This window comes from Ranitomeya imitator, chromosome 2 (genome assembly GCF_032444005.1).
Source record: "Ranitomeya imitator isolate aRanImi1 chromosome 2, aRanImi1.pri, whole genome shotgun sequence".
In the NCBI taxonomy this organism is placed as follows: domain Eukaryota; kingdom Metazoa; phylum Chordata; class Amphibia; order Anura; family Dendrobatidae; genus Ranitomeya; species Ranitomeya imitator.
Window position 1 is genome coordinate 793,922,512 of NC_091283.1, and position 20,903 is coordinate 793,943,414.

Here is a 20,903-nt window from a genome sequence, read left to right on the forward strand (position 1 = left end):
TTTAGCCTTGTTTTTTTTTCCCATATTTGACTATTTGTGATCACCATCCATGTGCAAAGGGTTAAACCAGCCAGGATGGTTGTGAGATCACAACTAATGAAAAGCCAGTGGCTTTCACAGTACAGTTCTGGTATCATACATGATGTAACCTGTAAAGGCCCCATGCACATTATAACATCGTACAAACCCATTCATATCGGTCGATAATCTAACATGTATAAGGGCCTCCACACTAAACCCTTACAAATGATGTAGGGAGAGATAAGGATTCGGCATGTCTGATTTGAGACTGCCGTTCCTTTTTTCTTGGTGACATTAGCCGCCATCAGAAGAGTCTGATAGGCGCTCTCTCATAGAGAATACTGGAGAACTCGGCTATGTGAGTGTATGTAGCAGAGAGATAACTTCAGGCCGAACGATTGTCCGAACCATCGTTCATCTGACAGCTACCAATATATGGGTTCCCGAACATTACCCAGCTTATTAAATAGCTCATATCTAGATCTACACTGCAAAGTGTTATTTATAGTGGAAGATACAGTACAGGCAATGAAAGCGGCTCATAAGGGGTAAAAATAATAAAAAAATTGATACTCATTTGCACTAGTTCCTGCTGGTCTGAGCATCATGGTCCTTTCCTTGACACACTGTAAATGGCCAAAAATGACCACTCAGCCAGTCATTGGATGAGATGGGTTACCACTGCGGCCAGTGATCAGCTGAGCAGGGACTTTTGGACATTTCCGGTGTGTTGAGGACTGGATCAGGAAGTTCAGAGACAATATGAGCATCAGAACAGGACTAGGAATGTTGTTAGTGAGTATAATTTATTTCATCATTTTATCCGCAGTCCTTTTTAGGATAATTTTCATTGCTTGGAAAACTATTTTAGCATTAAGTATTGTCTAGGTGACGCGCCTGGGAATTGTTCATGTTCAGATATGACATTTTTATATGTATTTTATTTGGATTAAGACTCATAAACAGGACTCAAAGATCAAAGGCCATACTGCCTGGAAATGTCCAAAAGGCTTTTTTTAAAAAAAAAAAGAAGCCCTTTTGGACTTGAAAAACTGTTGTTAAATCTTCCAGGCACTGTAGAAACCTTTTTTTGCATATAATCATGCTTATTTAGGTTGTGGTACTTTGGTATCAAAAGAGGTGTTAAAAGGAATCTGCAAAGGTACAACTTCGTGCTTTCAAAAAATCCCCTCCTAATTCTCCCAGGAGAGAATGTCAAAAAGTTGGCACGCATGTTAACTAAGTTTTTGGAGCAGAAACTCTCCAAAAAACAAAGAATTCATAAACTATGAGTTTACAAATGATTTCTACAAGTTCTATGAGGGCTAAGAATCCTTGAAAAATCCTGGAGAACAGGAGAAGTCCCAGAAGATTGGAGAAGGGCAAATGTTGTCCCAATCTTTCATAGAGTAAACAGTATGGAGCCAGAAAATTACAGGCCCGTGAGCCTTACTTCTATACCAGGAAAGATCTTTGAACAAATAATTAAACAGCATGAACAAGTACTTGGAGAAAAATATAATAATTAAAGGGAACCTGTCAGCAGGATTGTGCACAGTCAGACAGACAGTGTCAGGTCAGCCCCGTTGTACTGATTACAATGATACCTTGTGTGATGAAATCCACCTTGGGGTTGTTGTTTAATCTTTATTTTCAGTTTTGAGTTAATAATAATAATAATCTTTATTTTTATATAGCGCTAACATATTCCTCAGCGCTTTACAGGTTGCATACATTATCGTTGCTGTCCCCGTTGGGGCTCACAATCTAAATTCCCTATCAGTATGTCTTTGGAATGTGGGAGGAAACCGGAGTACCCGGAGGAAACCCACGCAAACACTCTTTGCAGATGTTGTCCTTAGTGGGGCTTGAACCCAGGACTCCAGCGCTGCAAGGCTGCTGTGCTATCCACTGCGCCACCGTGCTGCCCAGTTAATGATATTCTCGTGCTGCGGGGCGGCCTGTGGGGGTCTTCATGTGGTGCTCTAATTAGGTATTCATCTGTATGGCTTCTGACAGGTCACTGATCCCTCACTGTATTGAAAAAAAACACATTCAGCAGGCAAGGACATGTATAATATGCATTTAATTATTTTATTTGCTGATGTTAATTTATTCAGAACAAAAAAATTGTGTCTCAAAATGGTGCCGGCCGCGCCTGCGCAGTAGCATCTATCAGCGATCCGATAAATGCTACTGCACAGGCACCGCCGGCGCCATCTTGCTGGAGAAAAAAAAAATTGTCTCAACTAAGGTAGCGCCAGCGGTGCCTGCGCAGTAGCATCTGTTGGCGCCATCTTGGTGGAGACAATTTTTTTTCCTCTAGCAAGATTGTGGCGCCTGTGAAGTAGCATCTATTGGATCGCCGATAGATGCTACTGCGCAGGCGCCACAAGCGCCATCTTAGTGGAGACAATTTTTTTTTCTCTAGCAAGATGATGCTGGCGGCACCTGTGCAGTAGCATCTATCGGATCGCTGATAAATGCTACTGCGCAGGTGCTGCCGGCGCCATTTTGAGACAGAATTTTTTTTTCCTGAATAATTTTATGTCAACAATAAAATAATTAAAATTAAATAAACATATTAGACACGTGATCATGCTGCAGCACCAGTGCCTGCATGCTGAAGGTGATTTTTTTTTCAATACATATAATATTCAGTAAGTAAAATAGGGTGCAGGTCAATGAGGGATCAGTGACCTGTCATAAGCCATCAGTATGAATATGTTAGCACGACATAAAGACAGGCCCGCTCACAGGTCACTCCGGAGCACGAGAATCTCATTAACTGAAAACTGAAAATAAAGATTAAACAGCAACCACATGAAGGATTTCATCAACCAAGGTATCATTTTAATAAATATAACGGCGCCAACCTGACACTGTTTGTAGGTTACTCAGTACAATCCTGCTGACAGGTTCCCTTTAATCAGAGCCAGCATGGGATTGTAGCAAACAAGTCATGCCAGACTAATCTAATTTTCTTCTATAATGGAAATACTGACTGGGTGAATCAGGGAAATGTGGTAGATATAGTATATCTTAACTTCAGCAAAGCAATTGATAAAGTATCTCATACTATCCTTATTGAAAAAATGAACAATTATGGGATTGACAAGGCTACAGTTAGGTGGATTCATAACTGGCTCAGTGATCCTACTCCAAGAGTGGTAATAAATGGTTGCACATCCAATTGGAAAAATGTTTCAAGTGGGGTACCACAAAGCTCTGTCCTGGCCCAATGTGTTGTTCAACATTTTCAGAAATGATCTAATTAAGCTAAAGGTACCTTCACACATAACGATTTCGTTAACGATATCATTGGAACGATATCACGCTTTTTGTGACGTAGCAACGATCCCGCTAACGATATCTTTATGTGTGACAGCGACCAACGATCAGGCCCCTGCTGGGAGATCGCTGGTCGTGGGGAATGATCAGGACCTTTTTTTTGGTCGCTGATCACCCCGCTGTCATCGCTAGATCAGCGTGTGTGATGCCGATCTAGCGATGTGTTCACCTGTAACCAGGGTAAACATCGGGTTACTAAGTGCAGGGCCGCGCTAAGTAACCCGATATTTACCCTGGTTACCATTGTAAAAGTAAAAAAAAAAAACTACATACTCACATTCTGATGTCTATCAAGTCCCCCGGCGTCAGCTTCCCTGCACTGTGTCAGCGCCGGCCGTAAAGCAGAGCACAGCGGTGACGTCACCGCTCTGCTTTACGGCCGGCGCTTACACAGTGCAGGGAAGCTGACGGCGGGGGACGTGACAGACATCGGAATGTGAGTATGTAGTTTGTTTTTTTTTACTTTTACAATGGTAACCAGTGTAAATATCGGACCTGGTGGTTAGGAGCACACGGAATAACCTGATGGTTAAACTAACACAGGACAAGCTCTGGGAAGTGGGAGCTCTGCTGACCGCAACCCCTAATCCTATCACACACACTAGAAATAGCCGTGGAGCGTACCTAACTCTGCCTAGACGCCTCTTCACAGCCTAAGAGCTAACTACCCCTAGAGAAAGGAAATAAAGCCTACCTTGCCTCAGAGAAATTCCCCAAAGGAAAAGGCAGCCCCCCACAAATATTGACTGTGAGTTAAGATGAAAGTCACAAACACAGGAATGAAACAAGTTTCAGCAAAGGGAGGCCAGACTTACTAAACAGACTGAGGATAGAAAAGGTATCTTTGTAGTCAGCACAAAAAACTACAAAAAGACCACGCAGAGTGTGCAAAAAGACCCCCGCACCGACTCACGGTGCGAAGGTGCCACTCTGCATCCCAGAGCTTCCAGCTAGCAAGCCAAAATCATGATAGCAAGCTGGACAAGAAAACAATGAACAACAAATAAACTAGCAGGGACTTAGCTTCTGCTGGAGTAGACAGGTCACCAGAAAGATCCAAGAGCGAACTGAACCAGTACTAGAACATTGACAGCTGGCATGGAGTAATGATCTGAGTGGAGTTAAATAGAGCAGCCAGCCAAAGGATAAACTAGGTCACCTGTGGAAGGAACCTCAGAACCAGCAGCTCCACTCACAGCCACCAGAGGGAGTCCATGGACAGAACTCGCCGAAGTACCATTCATGACCACAGGAGGGAGTTCGATAACAGAATTCACAACATTCGGCATCGTTGAAGACAGTTTCCCCAGCGACCACACAACGACTTACCAACAATCACGGCCAGGTCGTATCGCTGGTCGTGATCATTGGTAAATCGTTTAGTGTAACGGTACCTTAACTGAAGGTAAACTAATCAAATTTGCAGACAATGCAAAGCTAGGAGGGATAGCTAACACTTGAGAAGACAGAGCATGGATTCAGAAGGATCTAGATAAGCTTAAACAATGGACAACTACTAATAGAATGGTATTTAACGGAGAAATTCAAGATTCTACATCTGGACAATGGAAATGAAAATAACATCTACAGAATGGGAGGAATAGAACTAAGCAACAGGATGTGTGAAAAAGGCTAAGTATAATAATAGATCACAGACTGCACATGAGTCAACAGTGTAATGCAGCAGTAAAAAAGGCAAACACAGTTCTGGGATATATTAAGAGAAGCATAGAGTCTAGGTCATGAGAAATAGTTATCCCCCTCCACTCCTCCTTGGTCAGACCACATCTGGAATACTGTGTACAGTTTTGTGCACCACATTTTTAAAAATACAGAGAAAAACTAAGAGCAAGTTCAGAGAAGACCTACCAGGATAGTGAGCGAACTGCAAACTATGTCCAACGAGGAGCAGTTAAAGAATCTGGGAATGTTAAGCTTGCAAAAAAGAAGGCTAAGAGGAGACTTAATGGCTTTCTACAAGTATCTGAAGGCATGTCACAGACAGTGTAGAGGGATCATCCTTATTCTCATTTGCACATGGAAACCCAAGATAAAATGGAGTGAAACTGAAAGGGATAAGATACAGACTAGATATTCAAAAAAAAACTTTTTGACAGTGAAGGTGATCAATGAGTGGAACAGGCTGCCACAAGAGGTGATAAGTTCTCCTTCAATGGAAGCCTTCAAACAGAGGCTGGACAGGCACTTGTCTGAGATGGTTTAGGGAATCCAACATTGAGCAGTGGGTTGGACATGATGACCCTTGAGGTCCCTTCCAACTCTAACATTCTATGAGTGAATCATGGCAGGGTTTCTGCTCCATAAACTCTGTGAACACCTTTCCAGTGAAATTCTTTCCCAAAATGCAGTCCTCTAACGGGCACAATACGGCTGCAGTGAGTATAAGGGGTCCATAATATGTATTTTTAGGGCTACAATTTGCCTCCCTGTCTGCACAAGTCAATATTCTGTGCATGGACCCCTAAGGGAATAAACAGCTGCCTGTTGTGTATAAAATTGGTGTTAGATTGGGATATGCAGACGCAGCATAACAATAATGCACATGGAGAACGTGGTCGGAGGAACACAATAACATTTCGATATCAGCTTCATATCTTGAATAAAGATGAGGGTTAGCACGCATGGAGGCTTTAATTTCTAACATATTGTACTACAGCTCTGCTCTGTGTTTTCCCGGATCAGCTGCCAGGAAATTATGGTAAATAATTCTCTGTGTGGTTTGTTTTGTGAAATAGCAAAATCTCATATGGACAAAGCATGTCCAATAAATGGAACAGGAAGTTGACGTAAAAAGTGATGCACAGAACGAGGGGCCAGGCGAGATGCATCACTTTTCATCTTTCATCCCCTGCAGCACTTTACTACAATGTTGTTTTTATGCTTGAGTCTTTTTCTAGCTCAAATGGGTCATCCTATCAAAAACATTTTGCACCTATCCACGGGTTAAGTGATAAGTGTAAGATCGGTAAGGGTCTGACTGCTGGCACCCTCACCAGTTCCAAGAATGGGGTTCCTGTCTCCTTCATGTGAATGGTGACTTAGTGCAAGTGTGACTACCACTGCATTCACTGTTTATGGCAGCGGTGGTCACACTTGCTCACTTCTGGTCCCATAGAACTGAAAGGACATTTATGTGCGCTACAGCTCCAATAACACTCTATTGGGAGAGTGGGCAAAAACTCATCTCCTATCCTGTGGATGAGTAAAAGAACATTTGCAGAGTGAAAACTTTACCTGTAGAATACAGTTTATAGCTGTAGGCTCTGAGGGGGGTCCAAATACACATAGTAGGTGATGAACCCTGTTACAGATTTTGTATTGGAGTCCAGGAACTTTACAGTACACCTACACTTTAATGCAGTACTCTCAAGTTTTGAAATCATCCCCCATCTATTGGATAGGGTATAACTTCCCGACCACTGAGGTTCCAACCACTGGTCCTAAGAATCTACGAAGAGCTCTGTTTGAAAGGAATGGTGGTCGATCATGAGCATTGTCGCTTCATTAATTCTGACAGGAACACCAAAGAACATCTGAATGCAGTGCTCTGCTTCCTCTGGTGGTACTATTAACAATGAATGGAGTGGCAGTGCACATGATCAAAGTTCTCGGGATCGTTGATGGTCCTAGCGATCAGGAAGTTTTCTGCAATCCTAAGAACATGGGATAACTTCCAAACTTGAGTATATCCTTTTAGTATGTCAAAATGACCCGCAGATCAGTAGTGCTCTAAGTTTGGAGACTCCAATCATTCAAAAGACATGCCCTTAGTGCTTAGATCCTGAGTATGTTCACCGAGCAGTGTATGGGCTCCATATAAAGTCTATTAACCTGTATACAACTTTGTGCCTTCTCACTTCCAACAAGTCTCAGAGCCTGGACCCCACTGATCTGTAGAATGTTTCAGTGCCTACCCCACATTAAAAAATGTAATAAAGTATAGGTACAATTAAAATTACTTCTACATAAAGCCTTCTATATAAATCCCAATACATTGCATCTTTCATTCCCTATGTGGAATTTATTAGGAGCTTGATGTGAATCTCCAAATTGCAAAATATAGTATCATTATGGAATTCCATTCTCCGGTAAGAAGGATTTAGGCAGTCGTGAAGGGCAGATGTATGTTTTACTCGTTTTGGTAAGATGCATGCTACCAATGACAGCAGACCGCACAGCTGCTATAGGGTCTTTGTGTTGGTGGGCTGGGTGTAAACGGCCTGGTCTACTGTATGTTGTCCACACATTTTTCCCGACATGAAGGCTCAGCTCGCTCCATACCATGCCGATGCTGGCTGCGTTATACAGTAGGCACCCACCAGTAGATGCTGCGATCTGATTAACCCCTTAGATGCTTTAGTGAATGTCAACATAATCTCCAAAAACCGATGGGTTGCTTTCTTCCCTGCTGGGTATACAAGGGGACTTTTCTATAGGGCCCAGGATTTCTTTGCATGCCCCTGACTTTGGTATTTAGCTACGTGTATTTTGTGAATTGATTGCACACAGAGGTTGAGCATAGGTCTGCAAGGCCAGATTTACATGTTACAGTTTATGAACCTGCCCTAGGGGAGGCGCAGACGACCGTATTTTCAGTCTGAGCGCGATCCAACAAAACATCAGATTGCACCTGGACCAATGTTTATGTAGTGAGCCCTGCACATGTCAGAATTTTTCCACAGATCATGACGGTCTGAGGGAAAAAAAATTGCTGTATGCCCGGATCGCTTTGCAAGTCATTGAGTCTGTGGAAAACATTGGACTGGACTCGGATGACAGGTTTGATCAGAATGTTGAGGCTATGTGCAGATGACCGTGTATTCTCTTATGGCCGGGGTCACACTTGTGAGTGCAATGCGAGAAACTCGCTCGAGTCTCTCACATCAATACCCGGCACTGCCGCCGGCATTCGGGACCGGAGTATGCAGCTCCATGTATTTCTATGCAGCCGCACGCTCCGTTCCCGAATGCCAGCGGCAGAGACTCACGCGAGTTTCTCGCACTGCACTCGCAAGTGTGACCCTGACCTACTCGAGAGAATCAGGATGACTATGCAGATCACACTTTGATCAGAGTGCGATGTGATTCTCTCGGATAAGAATAGAGAAGGTTGGGAAGAGTGACAGTATTTTAAAATTAAAAGCAATGCAACGTTTTTTTAGGTCTGTGGTCTTAGTTCATTTTGTGTCGGGTGTCAATGGTCGGATCCTTTTTTTTTAATCCTGAGAGCTGTGTGTGAGCAGGACTAGGTCAGGACAGTTCTCAGCAAATTGAAGATTGCAGCACAAGATTTTTGGAAACTTGTACAACTCCTGCTCCCACCGTCATCAGGTAAATGGCACATGCGATTTTTGTTAGCTAGGAGAAATCTAAAAGTATCTGGGGTTTTTTGGGAATATTGGTGGTGCAAGCAAATGAATCCAGTCCTGGATTATCTACAGAGTTTCTCTCTTTCTACGTGTAGAAATCGGTCCCCATTATGTGTTGAACCCCTTCAATGGCTCTACATGTTGTGACATTTACATACAAGCGGTGTAAGGTCTATTTAGCACTATAATGTCACACAATGCATAGTAATAACACAAGAGGGCTAGCGGACTAGAGATTTTTTTTTTTCAGAAATTTTGCTTTGAATGGTGATTATGTTCCGTGAAGAGTTGCGTTGTCTCCTCCGCTGTGTCACATGGGAGGCCAGCAGCATTGAAAACAAATATGAACCAGGATGCCGGGGCAGGAGGAGACGCGTTCACACAGTATTCCACAAGACTTGTTTTCTAAAAATTTGCATGGTGCTATAAACACATGAACTCAGCAAACACATGTCCCTGGGAGCTGAATGGATCTGTTGTTGCTCAGGCTCTGAAGGACCCAACCAGACCGGCTTCAATGTATGCAGCTCTGGGAAAGAGTTATCCCCAGGGGCCAATATTAATTAAATAGAAATCAAATATTTGACGGTATTATTTGTCCTATTCTCATACTCCCCACACTATGATCACAAGCTACAATATTTATAGAAATATACTGTAGCATGACCTCTGGTTGGGTGTACGAAGAGTCAGTCCAGCAGCAATATACCATAGCACCTTAGGAGCTAAGGCTTTCATAAGTCTTTATTAAACTGGACCTGGCACAGTATTATATTTCTCTATTTAAAGGTTTATTGTTGTTTTAAAAAAAAATCACTCATGCACTGGATAAGGCATTGTTCACACGCCGGTGAATTTCTCGAACAAGAAAATGGGTCAGATAGTCATTAGTGTTGGATCAAAATCAGACATGTCTCCACAATTTTGCGCAGAGCGTTTATTCTGTGAAAAAATTACAGATATCTTAATGCCCTCATTCACTATTATAGGTAGGGTTGCTATCCGTAAAAAACACGGATAGCACTCGTATGAGAAAAACCAGTGTGTGAAGTTCTAAGCATCAGAACGATATGGGTTTGACCACTGAGACCCCCCGGCAGAATGGGGAGTCCTGTTTTCTCCAGTAGCAAGACCACAGCCATGAGGACTTGAATGGTGCCCTTGTTGACAGGGTGTAAGGGTATGTGCACAGGCAGAAAGCTCCTCTGCAGATTTTTCCGCAGCGGATTTGATAAATCCGCAGTGCAAAACCGCTGCGGTTTTTCCTGCAGATTTTTCGCGGTTTCTATTGCGGATTCCGCTGCGGTTTCACATCTGCAGTTTTCTATAATGGAGCAGGTGTAAAAACGCTGCGGATTCCGCACAAAGAATTGACATGCTGCGGAAAATAAAATGCTGCGTTTCCGCGCGTTTTTACCGTAGCATGGGCACAGCGTTTTTGGTTTTCCATAAGTTTACATTGTACTGTAAACTCATGGGAAACTGCTGCGGATCCGCAGCTGCGGAAACGCTGCGGATCCGCAGCAAAATCCACAACGTGTGCACATACCCTAACTCCTTGAAATTTAACTTGGAGATGAGAAGATCCAGGGTACAGGAGATTGAAACATAATGTTTTAGGCTGGTTGTGTGTGCAAGCAAGATAATTATTACATTGCGCGCATAGTTTTGATTTCCACACTAAACCACCATGTAATCAGGCCATGTTTTCGTGGTGATTTGGCATATAACTATTCTGGTCTACTCTGAGACAAACATCTATGACAACATAAAGAGGAAAATAAAAAGGGCTCACTTAGTGTGCATTGCAAGATATCGTTATTTTGCTCCAAACCCATTGTATTTAACTCACAAATAGTATATGTGACTCCAATCATCATAACTCAAGATGTATATATGTATACTAAATGGTGGCCTGATTCTAACGCATCCAGTATTCTAGAATATGTATGTAGTTTATTTATTAAAATATCAGAATGATGCAATTTATACACAGGATTCGGCCGGCGACCAATTAGCGAAGCGTGGTTTAAATCCCGCGCCAATTTGTGGCCGGACTGCATCTGTCGCTGATTGCTCACGCCCAGCCGGGCGTGACCAATCAGTGAAGCCAGGGCCAGCTGCAAGTTTTAGAGGGTCCCGGGCGAAAGAGTCTCACAGCCCACGTAGCATATAACACAGCCCACGTAGTATATCGCACAGCCACGTAGTATATAGCACAACCACATAGTATATAACACAGCCACATAGTATACTGCACAGCCACGTAGTATACTGCACAGCCACGTAGTATATAGCACAGCCACATAGTATATAGCACAGCCCACGCTATATTTAACACAGCCCATGCAGTATATAGCACAGCCCACGTAGTATATAAAACAGCCATGTAGTATATAGCACAGCCCACGTAGTATATAGCACAGCCCACACAGTATATAACACAGCCCACACAGTATATAACACAGCCCACACAGTATATAACACAGCCCACGTAGTATATAGCACAGCCCACGTAGTATATAGCACAGCCCACGTAGTATATAGCACAGCCCACGTAGTATATAGCACAGCCCATGCAGTATATAGCACAGGCCACTTAGTATATTGCACAGTCACATAGTATATTGCACAGCCACGTAGTATATTGCACAGCCACGTAGTATATAGCACAGCCCACGTAGTATATAGCACAGCAAAATAGTATATAACACAGCCCACACAGTATATAACACAGCCCACGTAGTATATAACACAACCCATGTAGTATATAGCAATGTGGGCACCATATCCCTGTTCAAAAAAGAATTATTGTAAAATAAAAAATAGTTATATACTCACCTTCCGGCGGCCCCCACATCCAGCCCAGGCCTTTAGCGATGCTCCTCGTGACGCGCCGTTCCCAGTAATGCCTTCCAGCAATAACCTGTGATGATGTACCGGTCTCGCGAGACCGCTACGTCATCTGGGGTCATTGCCGCAATTTTTAACATTATATGTTTTTACTATTGATTCTGCATAGGCAGCATCCATAGTAAAAAGTTGGTCACACTTACAGGGTTAATGGCAGCATTAATGGACTGCATTACACCGCGTTATGCCACGGTGTAATGCAGTCCGTTTAACGGACTGCTAAAACGCTATGTGGGTGCTGACTGGAGGTGAGTATGGAGGGGGCACTGACTGGAGGGGACTAGGGAGGGGCCAATTCGCGACCGGACTGTGCCTGTCGCTGATTGGTCGTGCCCAGCCGGCCGCGACCAATCAGCGATGCGGGATTTCCGGGACAGACAAGCAGGCAGACAGAAGTGGACCTTAGATAATTATATATATATAGATATTCCACATCTAAAATCCCCAAAACAAACCCATTCACAGAGGTTTTGTTGCTGTAGTTTTCATTATAATAAGGGACATCACTGTATATAATAAAGGATAATGCTATACATAATAAGGGAAGATGCTGTGTGTAATATACAGTGAGGAACTGCACCTCTCAATATAACCTTAAAAATAGTAAGGGTATGCTGGGAGTTCAGTAAGAATGTTAACAGCCACCATCAATCTACAGACCATACATGTAGTATGCCAGGGTCAGGTCACACAAACGTATGTTCTCTTGTGCGGGAGAATTGGGCCGAAGCTAATGACACTTGGATCAAACTGTCAAATCATACCACTGTAAGCCTATGAGCGCTGCAGAAACAGCTGAGTGTTTCAGAACTCCATTGGAGAGAATCGCATGTATGCACAGCCCTCTCTCAACCCATCTACTTCTTTCTGGTGTGTCAAAAAAGTGCCCTTATATGTGGAGGTCCCATAGATGATGGCAAAATAATGCACCATTACATCTTACCTGCAGTGCTCCTGATCCCACGTTGAGCACATGAAAAATTAATGTTAAGGATTTACAACAGCATGGGAATCATAAAGTTTTATCCAATTTACATTTCCTTAAATGAGACAAACTTCACCCTGTTAATATATCATAGCAAAAGTAGGAATTCATTTTTTCTTGAAGCATCACTCCACTTTTTGAAGATCTGCTTCTTTAATGCTGTAGTAAAACTAAATTTCCCTGCAGGTCTTGAAATGTTTTCACCCATTGATCTGTTTTCTGTTACACCCCTGTTATGAGTTTGAGTGGTAGAGAATTTTATAAGTCTTAGCAGGGCCATGACTTTCCAGTTTCCCTCCTCTTTACCAGATGTACAATCATAGGAGGAACTTGCACTACACTATCCATGTCAGTAACAACCCATCCAATCCACACAGGCAAAGAAATCAAACCTTAGCTGTCCATAAATTAAGTTGCGTGTAATAATGAGAACTGAAACAGGAAAAAATATTGAACACATGAAGAAAGAAAGGTGCAAAAAGCCATGGACAGTCATGGCAGCAGCTGAAATCTATCAGTAAAGCAATCCTGCCACTAAACACACGGCTTTAGTCACCGCTCCCTCCCGACCCTGACTGATCGGCGATTCTGCACTGATGCACTGCAGAGGCAGCTGTCATTCAAAGTACCGGGATGTGGTTACAGCCGCAGCTCTCAGTGCTGTGAGCAGTGACTAAAACCATGCCTGTATGACTGAAAGCTGGCGGCTCCTGGGAAGAGTAAAGTTAATTTTCTCCTAGGTGCCGCACTTTCAATACAGCGGCCGAGCTCTTTTTTTCATGCTATTAATCTGCAGATTAACCCATTATCTGCAGGTTAGAAGCATTATCTGAACTGACCGGTTCCCTATATGTAAAAAAATGCATCTTAGGGTGTCTAATCCTTTAAGCACTCTTCTGGACAGGGAACTGTAAAAATGCTCTTTCCTTTGTTCTTCGTTTCTGTTAGAGAGTTATATAATCAGGTTGTAGGTTTGTATATACAAAGATTTCTTAACGTTGGCACTGCAGATCCTGGCTTATTTCGTTAAGTGTTCCTCCCTCTCTTGCCCTGCCAGTTGCACACTCATTTCGTAACCGCAAAGCTCAATTCCGGCTTCCAGCTTTGGACATAATTCCAACGTATCTGTATAAAAACTCAATGGACCTCAAGCTTGGAGAGCTTAGTAATGATCAGCATACTCCATGTAAGGGCAGGAAAGTGATGTCTGACTCACTGACAGCAGCGCTCCTACAAGAGATCACCGGGACAGCACTCTTCATAGTAGTCACAGATGCTGCAGTGGTGAAGTTAACATTTCACCCTCTCGGTGTAACGATAGTGGGTGCAGGGGTTACACCTGGACCCTAATATTACAGAACTATGAGAGATAGAGGCCCTGTTAGAGATTTGTGTTGGAGTCCACAAAGTGCAAGTTACTCCATGTCCCCTAGGACTGCATTTATCTTTTCTCTTTTTTTATGCAATCATGGGAGCACAAAGAAAGACTAGAATGGCAGAAATGGTCTACCTGGTTCCGACACTGAACCTCTCATTTTTATGGGAAGAGTTGTGCTGCCTGGAGGCTCCAACGCCGACAGCAGTCCTATGTTAAAAAGCAGATCATTCATCATTAAAGCATAAGAGTTGTTCCAGCTTTACAACATGTGATAAATGTTGTTCATTTATATCTGACAAACTCTGGTTTCTCTGTAAATTGGAAAGTCTACACGAGCACAGAGGTTTATGCCTGGATTGCTCTGTCTCTCTTGTATCGGCATTTGTATACATTATTGTAAGTTGATGGCACAGTTGTGGGCATACAGTAGTACCCACAGTACTTATGGCAGCTGCCCACTATAAATAATCTTTTGTTAGTCCGTTTAGTTCTACCATCTTCAGCTGCACCTGCCAGTGTCGTGGACACAGGACTTTACTGTAGTTTCCCTATGGTGTCAGCCCCTCTTGTGGGTCTTCAGCTGTTCCAGTGAATGGAAGCGCTACCAGTCTCTGTTTCACTAGTTTGATGTTCTTCTGTACAATGTGTTAGAGAGGCAAAAACCATTAAATAGGATATTTACATGGGGCAGCCTCTAGCCTCTTGTGCGTCTTGTTTTTGGTGTATTGTGGTGCGATAGGCTACCAGTAGGAAGCCACTTGGAGTAAAAGACTGATATTAGGCCTCATTCAGATGTTGTTTTTTTTTCCACATATGAGAAAAATGGGTCTACGGTTTGCATCTTGCTTTTCGCAATTCCTAATTTCCAGCTCCTGCTCTACACAGGTCCTGCTTGATATGAAAGCTCTTACAATTTATATTATTACTCTACTAGATTTCTGCCTATCTGCTCCTGCAGCTAACGTCCTTGACCAAGACCGCGCCCGTTCGAAACGTTGGACCATATCTGTTTTTGACTCAAAATAAATTTACACTGCAGGAAGACCTACAGTCTAATTTTCTTTTGTGGTGCTGAGGTTCCTACCTCAGCATACAGACAGGCATTGAGGGTGAAAGAACGGACGTGGAGTTGGGAAGATTATAGACAAGAAATAGGGTGGCCAATATAAAGGTCATGGCTAGGGCTGAAAGTGTTCAGTGGCATACAAGGCATGGTGCAAGACTCACCATCTCTTGACTTAAAAGAACAATAGGAGGCGCCATAACAAGTTTGTAACACCAAATTGGGGACAGATGACAATGTGGGTGAGAATATGGTGGAGGAACACACCAATGGCATATCATCATGGCCGATGGGTGGGAGTAAAGAGAAAGATTCTATGTTCAGGTCAGTTTTTTGGAGCAATTTATAGATGTGCACCATAGGACACTAGGAATCTACTATATAATTGTCTAAGGGTCACTTCCGTCTGTCTATCTTTCTGTCTGTCTTTCTGTCACGGATATTCATTGGTCGCGGCCTCTGTCTGTCATGGAAATCCATGTCGCTGATTGGTCGCGGCAAAACAGCCAGTCCGGCGGAAAAATGGCCGCTCCTTCCTCCCCGCAGTCAGTGCCCGCTCCATACTCCCCTCCAGTCAGCCCTCACACAGGGTTAATGCCAGCGTTAATGGACCGCGGTGTAACGCACTCCCATTAACACAGCTATTAACCCTATGTGACCAACTTTTTACTATTGATGCTGCGTATGCAGCATCAATAGTAACAAGATCTAATGTTACAAATAATAACAATAAAAAAAAACGGTTATTCTCACCCTTTGCCGTTGCATCCTCTCCTCGGCAGTGCAAGCGGCAGGTTCCGGGGCCAAGGATGCTATGCGAGAAGGACCTTCCATGATGTCACAGTCATGTGACCGCGACGTCATACGTGTCTGGACAATATACTACGTGGCTGGGAAGTATACTACGTGGCTGTGCTGTATACTACATGGCTTTGTGCTGTATACTACGTGGCTCTGCAATATACTACGTCGCTGGGCAATATACTACGTGACTGGGCAATATACAACGTGGCTGGGCAATATACTACGTGGCTCTGTGCTGTATACTACGTGGCTGGGCAATATACTACGTGACTGGGCAATATACTACGTGACTGGGCAATATACTACGTGACTGGGCAATATACTATGTGACTGGGCAATATACTACGTGGCTGGGCAATATACTACGTGTCTGTGATGTATACTACGTGGCTCTGTGCTGTATACTACGTAGCTGTGCAATATACTACGTAGCTGTGCAATATACTACGTGACTGGGCAATATACTACGTGACTGGGCAATATACTACGTGGCTGGGCAATATACTACGTAGCTGGGCAATATACTACGTGACTGGGCAATATACTACGTGACTGGGCAATATACTACGTGGCTGGGCAATATACTACGTGGCTGGGCATTATACTACGTAGCTGGGCAATATACTACGTAACTGGGCAATATACTGTACTACGTGGTTGGGCAACATACTACGTGGCTGGGTAATATACTACGTGGACATGCATATTCCAGAATACCCGATGCGTTAGAATCGGGCCACCATCTAGTTTACTATATCATCTGAAATGTGCTAAACTTCAAATGCTCTAAAGATTGCAGTAAAACTCTAAAGATTGCAGTAAAAAATATCTGAACTTTATCTCTTTGCCCAAGTCAGCGTCCCGCGGGCACATTCTTTGGCGAAAATTCATGCCATAAAGTAATAACGCCTCTCACTTTGTGTATTGTTTTGTTTGCAAGGGGCATGCATGTTTTCCTGGAGTCTGTACGTCACACGTGTCAATGATAAATCTTTTTTTTTTCCCCTCTTAACACTGGGAACAATTTATGTCGAAGTTTTTAAAAGGAAATCCAAATGCAAACCAGATGTGGCAGAACTGCAAGAACACTTGCTGACTTGTTTGTTTCTCTATTTTTTTCTTTTTCACCTTGGTTTGGGCCCACCAACGAGACTATCTAGACATCATTTACATTGGTACCTTGAGCATGTTACAATTTAAGGCATAGGTGGCACTCCTATTTCTACAGTATTTATTACACAATGCATACCATGACATTTATAGAAATACTCATTCCGTACACATAGATGGTCTTTATGGCTCTCCTAAGACCCCTAAAATGTCTGGCAATTACCTACCTATAGGTCATTGATGTGTTAGACCTCAAACAACCCCTGCAAAATGAAGATTTGCAAGACTAAAACATGGTTAGCTAATCCTTTGGATAGACCCTCAGTGTTTGGTGTTGTCTGAGTAATTTTAACATTTTTTTTTTTTTGACACGTCATTATTCAGAAAATAGAGTGACACTAGCTCTGGGAGCAATAATTATGATTACGTGATGCTGCTGCGGGAACTGCACCAGAATAATGTAGGGTCACCTCCTTCACACTGCCATGAGAGCTGCTGAAATGGGGTGAGAGGATAAACTATGCGGAGTATGGAAGACACTAAACTTGCTGAGTATGCAGAATCGAAGCAGCGTGCGTCTGAGTACAGCACGGATTAATACCAAACTCCATGGGCCACATACTTCCATGGAAAGTAGAATGGTTTCCTCTTGCGCCTACACCAGTCTTGATATAAGAGGGCTAAAAAGTAATACAATTCACATTTTTAATAAAGATCATTTTCAAAAATGCTTTCCCAATTTGCTAATAAGGTGATTAAAAAAGAAAATATTATCTGCTGCACAAACCCTTTAAGAGGCAGCAGAATGGGACTAAGCTACAGCTCCTCACAAATTAGATTTATAGTTTATGGATCAAAAAGCCGAAGCAAGCCTTAACTTAAAGGGGTAGTCTGAAGTTATTAAATTACTTTATTTAGTTAGACAGCATGAAAATTAAGCAAATTTACAATTGACTTGCTTTTTCTATCTGCTGTCATTCTCACTGAGCGCCTTTATCTTTCATAGTGTATAGTTTGTTTCCATGGAGTTTGGCCACTAGTAAAGTCCAGACACTGGCTACTGTGTGCAGTAGGTACATTCCAGGAGAGAAGTTAACTCTTAACATACCAGTCAGCTCTCTCCAGCCCATTAATTTCTACACTGAAGTAAGTTTCTCCCCTCCTTCGCCCACGCCCTCTCAGCTCAGGGCTTTTATCACTCCTGCATAATCACAATTTCCCACCTCTCAGCATGGCACTGGCAGTTTCCACAGCAGTTCTAATCATGGCTCTCACTTTCCTGATCCCTGTGCTTATTCAAAGTCCCTGTTATCTCTATATGTAAATAAAGTGACTCAGACATTAATGAACGTACAGTAGATTAATTAATCTGGTCACCAGAACTGTCACCTAAGCAATTAGAAAATAAGGAGAAACTACATTGCTTTGAGCTTCTCAAGAGACAAATTGAAAATATTTCTTAAGTGCTGTCGGTGTGGCAAATTGGGCAATTTATAATGGATTCATGCTTCTAGAAGTCAAGGTTCCAGCCACTTTTTGACATTGGAGCAAAACACTTTAATAAAGATACTTATGGGGTTAGAAGAATATATATTTTTGAGGGGAGGGGGAGGGAATGAAGGGGATTAATTATGGGTTTCATGAACTAACTGAGATGTGTTTACTTGAATAAACAAGCATCTACCGTATGCCACATGAACACTCTGCCTAGAGCACCCTTTTTCTTGAAAGGGAACCTGTCATCAAAATTTACCCCTAGAAGGTATTATGATGCCTGTATCAGCCTAAACTCTAAATGTAAGTGTAAGAGTAAAGCTCCCCCATTACATCCCGAGATGTCAGCTACGTTGCTATATGTGTGCTTCCCTTGCGCAGTGACATTGATTGACAGCGGTCCCAGACTACCCCGGTGACCGCAGGCAAGGAGAGCAGGAAACGTTAAACGTAGTTTTTAAACACTTACATTTAGCATTAAGGGCTAATACAGGCATCATTACATGTCTGATAAAACTCTCCTAATGTCTCCTAGACTGAAATCTTGATGCTAAGCTTTGGAATAGCCTCAAAATGATTTCACATTGTACTGTATGTACCCATAAGGGTCATCTTGAAAATGTCTTAGATATTATATAGATATGGAGTATCTAGATTTTAGTCTGGACTTTTACGTGTGTTTATTACAGACGCCTTAATGGATGAGGCACTCATACACATCATAGTGTCTTGATTTCTAAGTTATCTTTAGTAAGCTGTTTTTATCAACGATATCCATAAACTTCCATCAAATATTAAAGCAGCACTACTCCTCCTCCTATCAAAATGTTTATCCTCTTAATATACTGCAGTCCTCATATTATACAGCATTGTGTACTTACATTTGCTCATTTTGCACCTACTACCCAGTTAATTATTCTCTTTTCCATTAGGTCTATGACCTAATGTGATTTAAAGCTGACTGTCTGAATCCTTCTAAGATCTATGTAGAAACAGGAGGTCGATTTTCCCTGTATGAGTCACCAGTCACAGCAAAAGTAAATGGCAGGGGGAGGCATATGAACAGCTGGGGCAGGAGTTGAATAAGGATGATTTTTGCAGGGATAAGAGACTCTGTTTCTACATAGGACAGAGAAAACAGAAGAATTAACTGTGTAGAAAGGCAAAATGAGCAATTGTAAGTACATGATGCCTTATATGATTGCAATATATTAAGTGGTTACAAACTTTGTTGGGAGGAGTGCTTCTTTTGATGTATGTTGCTAGCTAATCATTGCAGGAAGCCAATATAATTATTTTGCAGATGTTTTAAAGGGTCAAGAAAAATTGATGGCAAATGTCATAAGTTTATCTACCGGCTGTTATTCCTTTACTGTACAGATTGTTTAATGCTCCTTATTTGTGATTCCTTTATCGCTGCCTCTGGATACCTGAAGTTTGGATGTCCAGTTTGTGTGAGATTCCAAAGGCTGAACCCAAAGGTATAACTTCTGTGTGCAGTGAATCCCGGTGTGTTACATTACAGATAGCACTCGGTGCATGTGGACAACTACTGAGGAGATGTGTACCTTGCATGATGCTACCACCACTTTAATTCTCCGTAGTTTTTTTCGTCAGTTTCATAGAAATGAATCAAAGGGGTGTTCATTCCTGTGCAATGCTGCTCCATTCACACAGGGGACTTTGGGACACGTCCTTGTGATCAGTGAGGGGACCAGCAATCGGACCTCCAGCAATCAGACATTTGCTAGGAAACCCCCATCAAATCTTTTTTTCTAGAGGAAGATTCTGCTAGCGGTACATTATTCCTACAGCTGCAAAAATCTAGTCATGGCAGCCATTCTGATGTAATACATAGACTTTTTGAGTCCGTTAAATTGAGCCAGAGTTAGAATCTGCTCAATCAATGGGGTCCACAGTCGAGCAAAATGTTTGGCAGTACCCTGGTCATGGCGTCCACATCAGATCTCCATCAGTACTCTGTGGCAGCTGGACCAGAACAGAATGAAATTCCTCAGCTGGCACTCCAATGCCATGTCCAGCTGCCATGGAGTACCCACATAGACCTTTGATGAGGATCCAGCAAACCTTTTTCTCAACTCTAGTAGGGTCCCGAGCTGGTAACCCACCTTAATGTTGGACAAGGGTTTTCCTGAGTATTCTACAGCTTGTCTGTCCTTACAATGGAGTTGTAGAAGCAGCAATGTTAATTGTAATTAATAGTATTTTGCAGCTCACAATATGTTCCCTCCATGTTGTAGCAATGTATGCATGCCCTTGTGGTTGTCCACTGTCTTTGTATAGAATATACATACTACACCTTTGGATTAATTAAATTGTGATATTGCATTTATCTTGGTGTGTCGGTAACATGGATGTAAATGTGAATTGTGG

At 42.6% G+C, this 20,903-nt stretch overlaps 1 protein-coding gene across 4 annotated transcripts in view; it reads left to right on the forward strand.

Annotated features, from left to right (window-relative positions):
• The window catches only part of SH3PXD2A (SH3 and PX domains 2A), a 350,853-nt gene that overhangs the window by 248,039 nt on the left and 81,911 nt on the right, over window positions 1–20,903 (forward strand). For 2 of the 4 annotated variants that reach the window (XM_069753687.1, XM_069753685.1), the window contains exon 7: window positions 19,946–19,990. The exons of the other annotated variants lie outside the window; for them this stretch is intronic. In XM_069753687.1, the coding sequence (XP_069609788.1) occupies window positions 19,946–19,990 (45 nt within the window). The remainder of the gene's footprint in view (window positions 1–19,945; window positions 19,991–20,903) is intronic. 4 annotated transcript variants of the gene reach the window in all.